The sequence below is a fragment of the Falco cherrug genome, chromosome 3 (assembly GCF_023634085.1).
Source record: "Falco cherrug isolate bFalChe1 chromosome 3, bFalChe1.pri, whole genome shotgun sequence".
Classification (NCBI taxonomy): Eukaryota; Metazoa; Chordata; class Aves; order Falconiformes; family Falconidae; genus Falco; species Falco cherrug.
In genome coordinates, this window is record NC_073699.1 from 34,495,123 (window position 1) to 34,509,459 (window position 14,337).

A 14,337-nucleotide genomic window follows, 5' to 3' on the forward strand; every position below is an offset into this window, starting at 1 on the left:
AGACAGACACATATATGTATGTATATATGTATGTATGGGGTTTTTGCTTACCTTGATTGCAGGGGGATTGCATTCCTCATAATAAGTTTTCTGTACTGAGCTCTGGAACATGTGTGTCTCATTACAAATGAAAATTGTCTTGCTGTAACACTCAGACCAGTGGGTCTGAAAGTACTGCAGAGGCAGAGGACTCATTTCTGAGGCAGGACAGACTTGATTACATCAAAGCCACTTCTTTACCCCAGTGGCTGTGGTAGTCTGCCTGGTTCTTTGAATGAGGACGGTGGTAAAAAATGACATGAGATTGTGAGGAGGAGAAGAGAAAGAAGGCATTCTTGTGCTTCTCAGAAAGCCTAAAACGGCCCCAGGGCAGAAAGAGGGACTGAAAATGATACCATAAAGTTCCCAAGAAGACCATTAAGACCTTTTCCCTGAAATCAAGTAAATAGATGTCTTAAGAAACAGTTCACAACTCCACTGTTGTTTGTATAAAGAGAGAAAGAAACAAAAGCAGATGCAATTAAGAAGTACCACAGCTTAGTTGGAAACAAATTGATTACATTTTGCCTGAAACTTTTCCTTTCTTTGAGCAGAAGCAGAGTTGATAAGGAAGTTTCACTATATAGCTTTATAAGGGAACATTTGATAGCATATCTTCCAGTGAATCCATTTCATTTTAAAGAGTACTTTTTTCTTTCCCTTGTCTTTCTATTGCGTAAACCATGTAAATGAACACCTGCAATAAGTCTGATCATAAAGGAGTTTCCTTTACTGTCCACAAAAATTTTCGGTATTCTTGCAGTAAGTGGCTTGGGAAAGATTAGAAAAAACAATTTTTTACTCTAGATTTTTGTGAAGGAGTCGATTTTTTTTTTCTCCGTTTAGGCATGTTTAGTAATAACATTGGATTGCACCTCAATGATCAAATACTAGCTTTTTGCAGAAAACTTAAATCTGTTTACACCTGTTTTCTCTGGGCAAAGCTGCTGTTATTTCATCCAGTATCTTTCTTCTGAAGTACAGCAGTAGGGTATGTGAATTAAAGAAGGTAAATTCTCATTTCTGACTAGCATAGTGTTGCAATTTGTTTCAGTAGACTTCCCACTTTGACGAGGTTGTGATGCTTTAAAGTCCTGGCCCTGAAGATTCCAACTCTGGTTGGGTTTTCAGTGAATGAGCAGATCATCTGGACCCTGATCATATTGATCATATTCTCTGGAATTCCTTTATTTTTATTTTTTTAGTAATGGAAGAATCCTAGTTTACTGAATTAAAAAAAAATACCCCACTGTAAAGATAAAAAAGTTGTAAAGGAGATTGGAAAGACCTATAACGGAAGTATATTTCTTACATCTTTTTAATATTTTAATAACAAAAAAAACCCCCCACAACCCTTATTAACAGTAGTTTTGGTCTGTTGATGACATGTTTTGATCTGAAACGACTATGAATAATTGCGATTTTCTTCCTCAGGCTTCACATATTTCTACAAAGGAAAAGAATACTGGAAATTCAATAATCAGATGCTCAGGGTGGAACCTGGCTATCCCAGATCCATCCTGAAGGATTTTATGGGTTGTGATGGACCAACAGATCGAGATAAAGACCGACACAGCCCTCAAGATGATGTTGACATTGTCATCAAACTGGACAACACAGCCAGCACTGTGAAAGCTATAGCCATCGTCATTCCCTGCATTCTGGCCTTGTGCCTCCTTGTCTTGGTTTACACTGTGTTCCAGTTCAAAAGGAAAGGAACACCCCGCCACATACTGTACTGCAAACGCTCTATGCAAGAGTGGGTGTGATGTAGGGTTTTGGTTTTTCTCTTTCCTTCCCAGGAGTTTATGGTAACTTGAGATTCAACACAAGAGCTGTTATGCAGTTTCCTAGCTAGGAGCAGGCATCTGTCAGTCTGAAACAAAGCTGATCTTTAAAACCCAGGGGGTTGCCTGTCCTGCACGTGAGTGGCGATTCGCTCAGCTGGGAAGCTTCCATGCTACACAGTATCTGCTGTTTCTTCAGTCCTTTGTCTTTCTTTGTCATTTGATTCTAGGCCTTTCCTCTGCACGCTCAATGCCCTATAAACTGTCAGGATTAACTAATGAAGAGGAAAAAAATAAATCTCCAATGTTTCTACATTTTTCACTGAAGGCCTGTTCCCCTTTGAAAAAATTTTTGGTGAAAGTAAATTTTTTTAGAAAAACACAACAACCCATAATGGAACTTTCAGGAAAGTGAGAAGACCCAAAACAGCTTTGTCTCCAAAGAGGATTGCTTTCTGTCTGCTACGGATAAAGTCCTATACTCCTACTTCCAGTTTTGTCAGGTGGGAGACTCAGATGACATGCAGGACTTCAGACTGTTCGGACAGCCATTTTCCAACAAACAAGGGGCCAAAATATCTGCAATATAGTAACAGCCTTAATAATACATTCATTTTGTGTTTTTTACAGCTGCTCTGGGCTATGTCCTCAATGTTTTAAACTCATTTATATTCATTACTATATTCAAGCAAAACCTTTTTATTGGTGTGTTTGATTTTTGGTTGGTTTTCCTGCATAATCTTTCCCAAGCTGTACCAGGCCAACTGCCCCAGGCCTTTCATAGGTCTGTCAGGAGCACTCATTCCAAAGCACGATAAAAAGCAGTGTGTCTCTGAAGTGGATTTCAATGAACTAAAGCAACAGTCATGCTACAGAGAAAATTGATGCTGGTATTACATCGGTGGTGTAACCCTTTGAGAACTATTGCATCCGTTTTCAGAGTCTGGTGGATGTTAATCTTGGTTGTCATTAAATTATAGGATTGTGTTTGGGTAATACAGATTTTAAAAGAAAAACAATTTTTCAAAACAGATTTCCTGTGACTGCAAGTAAGTGTTTTTAATTATTTGCATTATTGATAGAAAAGCATTTGTAACATAAATAGTTACCAGCTACTTTTTGGTCAAAGGAACCAAACCTGTTTTAATAACTCCTACCACTTACCGAGATTTTTTCTGAACTGGCAGCAGTTTTATAGCTTAGCCTCTTATCTTAAGCATCTTGAATTTTTCTTTTAAACTATGTTGTATGATAATTCAATTTGCCTCTGCAGAGGCAGAGCTACAGTTTCAAAGGAAAGCAAAAATGGTGACTCTGATATTGCATGAGAATCCTCTGGTGTGTTACCCCTTTGCATGTTCACCATAGTTCTCAAAGGGTTAGTCAAATTTCTGGCCTTCAGCCGAACATGGTATCACTGACAGAGCCAAGGGACCACCAAAGCATCTTGTCATTCAGTGTAATTTTTGCTAACAGCAGTATTGTCATTTTCATGTGACCTGCAGAGCAGGTTTGTATCAATATTTTTTTCCTAGAGAAAAGTCAGCAACTGACAGACCTCTTTATTGATTTTAGGAGCTGCTTCTTGCAGTGGTAGGCTTTACAGTCACTGGGCTGTGAACTTATTAAAGATGGTCAGAATGATGCACCCCAAAAGTCAGACACCTGGTTTTTTATGAAAGCCAGGATTTGAGGGGAGTAGCTTTTGCAACAATGAACAGCTTGCCTTGAACTTGATTATTGACCTGTTGACTGTCATTACAAAGTTAAACATTGTCTTCTGTGAACAGCTTCACTGTCTGAATTTCCTTAAAGTGTACTGTCCTATGTCTTTGGTCTTTGACCTTTAACTTGCAAACTGGCACAAACTGAAGGGAATCTGGTGTTGCAAATGAACTAAGATGAGTTTTATTTCTTAAAAGGCCTAATATACATTATCCAAAATTCAAGGAAAAAAAAAAGTTTGATGTGTTTTAGTAGAAAAGAACTGACATAAACCAAAATATTTATGATAGATCTGTAGAAGGGTATTTTGCTATGTATACGTGCACACTCTAAAAATGAACTACAGTAGAAGTTAATTTTTATTTAAATTGAATACAATTTTCAGTATAAAACTATAATTTCTACAAATAGTTAGTTATTAATAAAAAGGCTATAGGAAAGTATTGAAATACTTGAAATGGCCAGTATGGGCTTTTACATAAAATGAGACTTTTATACTACATCCAACCAATTTCTTACTGGTTTCTTAATCCACATAACAGGATCACTTTTTAGAGAGTGTAGGTATATATACATGTATATTATGGTTATTATTATTTTGGTAATGGATAGCTTGATTGCCTTGAATTTATATTTATATTGAGCATAGCATGAAAAATAGTGTGGCTTTTTTTTAATTACATGACTTTATATTGATTTGAGGACTTATTTTATGTTCATGTGTGGCATGCTATAAAGCATTGCAAACTTGTTTCTTAGGGCATAAACAGATATACATATGTATGGCTAACAAAAATGAAGATTAGAAAAAGATAGAGTTTTACAACAAATATGCAATGCGGGTGGCATTTTGGAGATGTTTTGTAGAGGTACTGCATACTGTAGGTTAGAAGTGCACCAGTATCAGCCCATAGCATTATTTAGTAAATCCAATTCAGTTGTTGCTGAAAATATAGATTAATTGACAGTTAAGTAACATAGGACATTTTATGCACATCAGCTTATTTGGTGAATTCAGAATTCTATGCCTGTTTGTCATATATATTAAAAAGTCTGTATGTGTTTGTATACCTATAAATGCACACAAACACACACATACACATACGTGCATATTTTAATCCATGGAGAGATTTTTATTGTCAACAAACTGCTATAACTTATGTTCTGCTGCAGACAGAACAAAATTATTCATGTTGCTGTTCCAATTTTGTCCCTTGGGTAGCTGGTGGAAAATACTAACAGCACTACTTATTCTGCATTTGGTTTTCCTTTGCAATAGGAGAACTTACTTTATATTATCTTCAAGTTGGAACAGCATCTCATCGGGGTTTTTATTCACTTGAAAATCTCACTTCAATTTTGAAATATCTTTCATGGCAGCTTTAACCTTTTGTGAAACTGTTTCCCTGACAGTAATGAAGTGCTGAGCATGTTGACTGTTGTTCTTTGATAAGGTAACAAAAGTGTTTGTATTTGGAGAATTTATCTTTAATTATGCAGGAAGGTAAGTGTGATAAGTCTAGTGCTTCTCATATGGTACATCATAGATACATGAATACACGATAAGTTGATTGTTTATTTTCTTTTACTTAAAAGTGCATATATGTTATATACAGAGAGAGAGAAAATATTATATTGGCATGTTTACGTCATGCAGAGCAAGATTGTGTCAGCATTTCTATTACATACGCCTCTTTTCAGTAGGTTATAACACAGTCATAAAGGTTTGCTTTAAGTAAAAGATGTAGAAGCAATTTTGTTCACAGTAATTCCCAAATACATACTGGCTAGTTTCAAATTATAGAAGTTCAGAGTCAATTAGTGATGTTGCCTGATCTAGTTGTGAACTCAAATGAGTAAAAGTTTTAAGATGATGTTATTTTTTGAACAGTTGTTTTTCTACCAGGGCCTATAATTATGAGAATTAGGAAAAAACGAATTGAAAATATTTTTAGTTCTGCACTCTTGATTCCTGCTCATGTGCCGTAACTCTTTTTCATACAGTTTTTAATAAACATTTCCATATTGCTATTGTTATGATCTGTACTGTAGAACAATACAAAAATGAATATGTATTGTGTTAATCAGTTACAGTCTATCAAGCTGACTATACAGGGTTATGTATCTTCAGAATACTGTGGTCTGTATGATGCAGGAGGCCAAAGCAGATGATGGCAGTATTTCCTCTGGCCTTTTAATGTATAAACCTATGAAAAGGTTGTTGACTGTAGACAAAAAATAATTTTTATCAAAAAATACATTTAAAAAACTATGTAACTGTATATTTACTGGATAGGCTGGGATGGAGAGGCTCAAATGGCTCCAAAGGAGCCCTTTCAAGTCTCCTGAATAAATGTAATACATATTTTATATATTCCTATACACTTTTGTTCTTTTTCTTCTTTCCAAGTGGGGCAAAGGGAGGGGATAATTAAAGGAAAAGTGGGGGGTTTTTAGGCTAATTTTGTGAATGAAAATAACAGAAGCTAATAGATTCAAGTCTAAGGGGCAGACTTACACTTTTGCTTAGAAGTGTACTTCACCTCCCCAGCTGTTTGGTCGAGACTCCTGTGCCATTAGCACTGTGGGTTAAGAACAGAGTGTAAGGCTTAATTTTTGAATTTTCAACTTTGGGGGGGGCTCTTACTTCACAATCTTAATGTCAGTTAAATGTAGCTTTTGGTACCAAATTATATAGAATCAAATTCTAGCTTGTTGGTTAGAAAAAATTGTGTAGAATAGAAAGTAGGTCTGCCTATAAGCAATGGAAGCATTACATTCCTATTCTAGGTTTTGGTTTTTTTGCATCTGAATCATTGCCAGGGCAAATAAAAAATACACATAACAAATTGAACAATGAATGTTCCAGGCACTGCATTTTGAAGAAAGTAGAAATGCAAGCTATCACACCATTAGCAGCCTAAATTTGAGATAGCATAAGATGACTGGGTTGAGGAGCAAGGATGTGACTGTAGGGTTTTGCTCTGTCTTGGCTCCCATATCTTCTCAGAACATGGCCTGAGTTTTTGTCACCAGCTGCTGAGGTGGAGGAAGCCATGCACCGTGGCAGTAGGAGATGTGAAGCAGCCATTGCAGAGCAATAGCTCCCTGTTGTCTTTTGTTGTTAAGACTGTCTTTGGACAGCCCTGTTTCCAGAAGTGTAAATAGATGACTGCAGCCGTATGAGCCATAAGGAAGATCATTATTATCAGTGGAGAGAACAAATGTCACTGGCCACTTAGCTGTTCAGCTATGCTGAACAAGTCAAATAATATTGTGTGGGAGCTGAGGAACAGATAACCCATTATTGAATACAATGGTATAGCTGTGACTGATACACCAGCACTGTAATGTTAGATGCACTTCCTTAGCTCACACCACAGAGACTGCAGACAAATGGAGTGGTTCACAGAAGACCATTTAAACATATGTCAGTTACAAAATCAGGTGTAAATGAACCATATACTCATGAAATTAAGCTCTGATTTATGCATGTAACTCAATTGTCTGCCACTGGTGTCACGAACAAATGTTACGTGTGAATCAGCTCTGTCTAACCCATTCTTGTGACTTGCCATCTGAGAAGTCAGAGGCTGATAAAGACATTGCCATCAGTGCCATCGATGCTGAAAATTTCTGGTAAGCATCAAAAGCATACCATCACTTGTTGCAGACTGACTCCATGTGATGCTTGACCTAATGTTAAGCAGCAAAGATTCTGTATGATGTGGCACTATTTGATCTATCTATGTAACTAAGAAAGCTCAGTAATAATCAGGAGATCATATTCTGAAGGATCATCAGTATATGACAACAGCAAGCTTCTGTGCCTAAAATCAAAATGTATTTCAAAGAAGCTCTTGGACAGCATTAAAAACATACATCATAAACAGGACTTATTTCCCAATATACATAAGTTTTAGCATACAATCTACAAGATATAGTCAGTTTATTAACATTTGCGGTTGCAACTGCCCATTATGCCTTTTAGATATGACATTCTGTGAGAGGTGTTCATAAAGTATGTTTGCCCTGTGGAGATAGCCTTATGTACTGCTCTGGTCTGCCCACAGTATAGATGAAACAAATTTTAGAGACAGGGGAGACATAAATGAAGGAATGCTGATGTAAACTAGCATGCTAAAGACAATTTTCTACTTGTGGATATGCATGCAACGTAGTGCTACTTGCTGTCACAGTAAAACTACATAAACAATAATCATTACTCATACCAGCCATTTACGATGGCATGGAGCTTTCCAGTCACACAGCTTCCCTTCTTCACCTCCTTTAGAATTATGTTGTCCACAGATGATAATTATAATAGCCACTACATAAACCAAATCTTTCTGTTTAGTTAATAGTAATTTCTACCCTATGAAATTGCATCACATCCTTTTTATAACTATGACTTTAATCTCCTTGGCAAGCTATTGGCATATCTGCATTTGTAGCCTTTCATGTCTATTACAGTTTTTCGCTGTTGCAGTAAAATATATGCCGAACGTTCTCTCCATCTTGCCATCTGGCACTAACACATGGAATAATCATTTTCATTCTGTGCCATGCATGTGTCCTGGATCATCCATTTGCCCATCCGTTATTCTGGGAATGGGCTTTCTGGGAAGTGGGATTAGTAACAGAAGGCTGGGATAAAATAACTTCCTAAAGTACCTGGTTAGTCCTTAACAATATGACAATAGAGTTTGAAGAGTTTTTAGTGAAGTATTATATTACTTACCCACTGGCAACAGAAAAGTGTAACTCTGCCAATCAGTGCATGCCCAGATGGGTTCACCACTTGCAAAGAGTAGTGTGTTAAGTCAGAAAAGAATGTTTCTAATCCATATTTCTGTCCTGATGTGTTGGCATACTTTAGCACCCAGACTGCAAACACATTCATAGCTTATGTGGCTGTACATGAAATCGTCTGCCCGGTAGAAGGTGAGAGTGCTTAGGGTCAGCAGGCAACCAGTGCTAATGTGTTTATAGGGTATGAATACCTTTTGGTTCCCTTTTACATTTAAAGGAGCAAAGAAAAGAAAGTAGGTGTCTCCATAACAAAAAATGATGGTTTATAGTATTTTTTGTCAGTGTTCACAATTGTCTGATATTATATATAGCTCAAACATTACTATTGAAAAACTGATATATTCCAGCTGAAATGCATACCCCATATTTAGGCATACAATGAATCTGAATAGAGATGCACATGTTGTGTATGCTATGCTTGGCTATTGCCACAAAATTGTCAGAGCTCACATACTGATTATCTTCACGTCTTACGGGAGCACCATGTTGGAGTCAGCTCCGAGCAGTTTGTCTGCTTGGATATAAGTAGAGTTATATAACTTAGGAAATGGTACATGTGATTGCATGTATTCAGAAGACACCAGCAACCTACAGTGCTGTTTTAAATGATCATGAGAACTCCAGTTCATACCTGCAAGGCATAGCTGAAGCTTGTATTTACATGGTTGTGTTTTCATAAAGTGTTATGAACTCTGGCCATGCCTCACAAGGTATAGGAAAACTATTAAAAATATCTTTCACGATAGCTGTTGTCAGTACTCACACAGCTCACAGAAATACCTGAGATTGTTATGCTCAAGAAAATTTAATCTCGAGTAGGAATCCAGAATTGAAGGAAAGTGTGATGATGCAAATAATCTATTCCCAGCTCTTACTCTATGTAATGTATTTGGTAAAACACTGTCAACTAAGTATATGTCTAACATCCACCTTTACTGTGTTTCCAAAACCATGCGATCTCTTGTCAATCCATGCACAGTATTGTCTTACTGTGTCTGACTAAAAAACATTTTAAAGTATAGGTCAAGGATTGTGATACTCCCTTCTTGTTTTCTAAGGTACAGAGGTCATCATCTGCTATCAATATGCATTCCTTTGAAGGTGGTAGTCTTTGGATCACAGTGATGACGAATACAGATTTAAAGGAACACCCTATTGTTTTTTCTTTTCTCAGAGAAAACTTAAATTAGTCATGAACTTTCTTTCCACGACTTCTAGGATCCACAGGAAAACAAACTACCTTGTTTCGTCAAAGACTGCAGACAGACACAGAAAAACCAGCATAAGTACATTTCCATTTTTCAATTTAAGAAGAATATAAGAAAAGGAATAAAATTGTTTTGGCTTATAATTGCAAGTACCAAACCAGTTTGTCAGAAAGGGAAAGAGCCAAGGACCACCAACACCACTACAAATTGCCTTTATCTGCTATGTAATCAACAATAATATAAAAACAAAGGAGATGTTATCTGGAAGTCAGTGACAACTTTGAAAGTATTATTGGTCTCAAACAACAAGAATACCTGTTAGGCTGTAGAAAGTCCAGTGAATTTTGTATTTGGTGTCATAATCCACCAGAGAGCAGTCAGTCAAAGGGCTTCTCAGTATATTTAGTCTAAACCTGACTAGAAATATATATAGTGAGCACGTTATCTACTGCAATCAAAAATCTATTGAGATTTAATCAAACTAACATCAGCCTGAATCTATGTGCAAAAACTTGTCACAGTGAAATGTTCTTACGTTTCTCTTCAGAAATTAGATTTAAAAAGTTGTCTACCATTTTAAGAACTCCACTGGATGAAATACTGAAGGACAAAGAAACCTTTACCTCATACATCTTGAACTCCATCATATCTCAGTCCTGAAGTGATGTAACAGAAGTACTTTTATGACCCTTAGATAGATCACATACTGCTATTTGTTTATGTAAACTGAAAAGTAAAATCAAACCTCCGCCCCCTTCTTTCACTGTGCCCTGACATGTTTCCTGACTAATTCAGGCACTTTTTAATTTTATCCGCTCTTGGTACACATGTGAGAAATGATCTGTTCACAGTACAGAGAAAGCAAGAAAATTTTGTTGTCTGTCTCATTGAATCACACACAACTTTTTACAGTCTCTCACTAGGAAATAAAGCTTTTTTGTGCCTATGGTGAAGAGGTAGTACCTTCTCAAAAACTCATGTGAACATCTGAGGACCCCGATGTAGATCTTTCACTAAGTCTTGTTCATTGTCCAGTCCCCCAGCACCGAGCTCGAAGTTACTCACTTCAGATTATTGAAGTCTCTGCATTGACACTTCCATCTTTGAGTCTTTTATAAAAAAAGACATGGTACAGCCAGCACTGACCATCATGGACGTCTTGTTTGCATCTTGGGGCTACTTGCCTGGTCACATATACAATGGTGTAGCAGAAGAGACCTATAATTTTTCATTCCAGCCACTGCATACCATTTGCATGTGTCGTTTATGCCATCTGTGAGAAGTGATGAGTCTAGAAAGCTGCATTTCAGAAAAGGTTTTATTATTTTCAGTGGTTCCAGTTCTCATCTTTAACTTTTTCCATTTTTCCTTTGCATTTGGATGCCTGTAATATGTATCATGTATATTCACACAAACATTATATGGCTAGACTCCTTCCTCTACCGCAAGTCAGTTCATACATATACATCAACTACCATTACATTACTGCTGTAGCATAGTATGCTAGCACTGTTGCATGGCAGAATGCTTTGCTGTTATGCATTGTTTTCTGATTGAGCCTAATTTTTAGGGATCATAAATAACATATTTATGAAGAGCTCTGTCTGACATCTGCTACTGTAGTCTGGGAATCGGAGTGATTACACGGTTCAGTTACAGCTTGCAGAAAAAGGTGCAGGTGCTTGACTTCTGTAGGTTTATTGTATGTGATACGTGTTCTTATATCAGAAGCTCTTTGAGGGAGGTGATGCCTGCTCCTTGCCAGTCCTGTTGCTAGTATTGTTAGCAGTTAAAGCATGTACAGCTGGTTTTGTCGGTGTGTAGTCAATCAAAGTTTGATATGGATATGTACAAGAAGGGTACATTGTTTTCCATGCTTCACACACATTCTTGGTTTTCTTACTCGCACCAAGTGCTCTTGTATCTACCAGAACCTGCTTTCTTCCTTAGTTCTTCTCGTTGGGTGTTATTTTAGCAGCAGATTTTCCATCTTGTTGCCATTCCTTACCCCCTGCCTGCCCCGCCCCCCCCCCCCCCCCCCCCCCCCCCCAATCCCTGTAATTCCAGCAGAAATTGTTCTGGTTCCAATACATTAACTAGAAGCTACTACAGTTCTGACTCTTCTCACACTTGCTTCTTTATCCTCCACCTCTGAGAAAGAGGAAATCAGCCTTTCATGCAGAGACATGGATTTTGGAACAGTTGTTAGGATAGCTCTGGAAGTGGTTTTATGCATAACATTATCATAAAATTCACACATTGTTAAACATCAACTCTTTTCAGGCACTGCTTCTTGAACCACCCAACAATGGTTCATTTAATTTACAAAGCCTGACAAATAAGTCAGAATATGGATGGGATGATTTGTCTGTGACACAAATTTCTCATTTTTATTCCCTTTTCTCTACATAGCTCCATGTGCATTTCATGCCCATGTTTGGCTCATTAGGATGTGTGTTAGTAACAGAATAACTGGAGCATTTATTTTCTTTCTGCACCTAAATTTCATTTTATTATTGTTATTTTATTTTACTTTATTTCTTATTTTATTGGCTCACACAACATTCTATACAGTAACCTTTTTATAACTGACATATGTTATTCCTTCAGGTAGCTTCTACTGACAAACACAAAGCTTGTTTGTGTGCAAATGCAAGGCTGACTAAATGGTGCTAAAGTGTATTATGACTGTCAGATATAATCAGGCAAAATTTTGTGGTGCTTAGACTGATTTTTTCATTGATTTTATTGATCAATGCATTGAACAGTGTTTTGTCATACACAATTTGTCTTTTATTAGTAAACCAAGACCTCATAGTGCATTGTTAAACAAAATGGGTTAATTAATCTATGTAACAGCTCACCAAGCTATTATCTCTTTAACTCCTTATAATGTTGTGTGGTCAAGGGGTCATGATAATAATCTCATTGCTGTAGACCATTAACATGACTGAACATTTTCAACAAAGTACTTATGTTTACAATGCTATAACCCTTTGACTGCTGCGGCAACCTTTAACCACAGAAAGTCACGTGCTAGAATCATCATTATGGTTCTTGCCATGGCAATCAAAGAGTTAAGGGCTGTGCAGTGATTTGTTTATATTTATTAATTTATATTTATTTTTTGTTTTCATTTGAGAAGGGGGGAATTGGGGTGGGGCAGTTCTTGTCTGCTGTAAGTGTCTTAACCAAGGGAAGGGTTAAAATGGCTTTTTATACTATTGCATCTTATGTACTTACCATTGTTTCATTGTGTTGTAATTAAAAAAATCTGTCAATAAATAAGAGAACAGAACAAAGTTTCATAAATGCATTGTGGTTTAATTGATATATATTACTATAAGATTTATAGCTGCTGTTTCTTTAGGTACTGTATAACATTACAGACAACTTTAGCCTCAGAAGAACGCCTAACCATGTATAGAGATATGGCTATATCTGGGTATGAGCAGGGTGAAAGAAACATTAGTTAATTTTCCTAATCAATGTAGAGCAGGAAAAACTGATTTTTATAGAAAAGAGGTAGTGTGTGTGATAGTGTGGACCTGTTTCTGTAACCTCTGAAGGGCTACTCATTAGAGATTGCTGTCCAACTACTACAGAAATGAACAGGTGGCTGAATTTCCTCCTTTGTTCTGTGTAAAAAAAAAACATGAAAAGCATAATGTAAGAAAAAGGGAAGTCTAATGATTCAGATTAAAAAATATATGAAGAATAAAACAAAAAAATTATATAATTTTCTTGAAATTAAATCACAATGGAAGACCACAAGACTAAGATGCAAAGGACAGTTTTGTGAAACTTTGGCCATCCAGCTCTGCAAAGATCTGTGTTCCTCCTGTGTCAACAAATGTAATTCTTCTTAGGCTATACAGGATTAAAGGTTTTCTATTTCGAAGCATATGTATGGGTATAGGAAACCAGGAACAAGCTCAGAGACCCACCAAGGAAGAAGGCAGTGCTTGTAAGCTGATCCAAGACCCAAGGCCGAACTCTTCACATAACTAAGATACCTGAAACCTCTTCTCTATTCTATGTCAGAGGTGCATCTGTTTTACACTTGCTAACTCACAAGTTACTCATCATTCAAAAAATAAAAAAAAAAAGAAAAGAAAATTCCATTATTTAGCTGATTAAAGGAAGAAATGAAAAGAGATGAATAAAAGATGCTATAGAAGTCACTGATCACAATTCTCACACACATGAGAGAGGAGAAGGCCCCTGGCTGGGCCTTCTCTGCCGGCGACTGCTAGGAGAAACACTAGTTCTGAATGGAAGCATTTGGGGAATGTCTTAAATATCTTAGCAACTTAAGTTCATTGAAGTGTGCTTTTTCTGAATGATATGAATTAAAACAGCTTCCAAGCTCATTCATGTCTTCTTTATACCCTTCAATCCATAGGTAAATATGCTGCTACAGGCAGAAAACATCTTAATAAAAGTCTAGCAATCACAGTTAACATATGAGAAATTTGGTGCTATAACGCAATCTTTTCTCAGACTATTTTCACATAATTATGTGGCAGAAAATTAGATTTTTGTTTTAATGTTAGGACTCAAATTCAAGATTTAGCTTCCAGGAATTATTCTTCTGCAAAAATCTTTTCAATCAAAAACCACAACCAATACTAAGTTAACCCATTAGACAAAACTGATTATGAATAACAATCATTCTTTATCACTGCTTGTCAACTACTTTCATGCTACTTATTTGAATTATTACAGTGAACAAAATCGACTAAACATCTGGACTTGAATAGCCA

The 14,337-nt window shown here is 36.6% G+C and overlaps 1 protein-coding gene across 2 annotated transcripts in view; it reads left to right on the forward strand.

The window, feature by feature from the left end:
• MMP16 (matrix metallopeptidase 16) overlaps window positions 1–12,883 on the forward strand; it is a 194,168-nt gene extending 181,285 nt beyond the window's left edge. For both annotated transcript variants that reach the window (XM_005445407.4, XM_055704038.1), the window contains one exon: window positions 1,474–12,883. In XM_005445407.4, coding sequence (XP_005445464.1) covers window positions 1,474–1,808 — 335 coding nt within the window. In that variant the 3' untranslated portion in view covers window positions 1,809–12,883. The remainder of the gene's footprint in view (window positions 1–1,473) is intronic.
• Window positions 12,884–14,337: the final 1,454 nt, after the last annotated feature.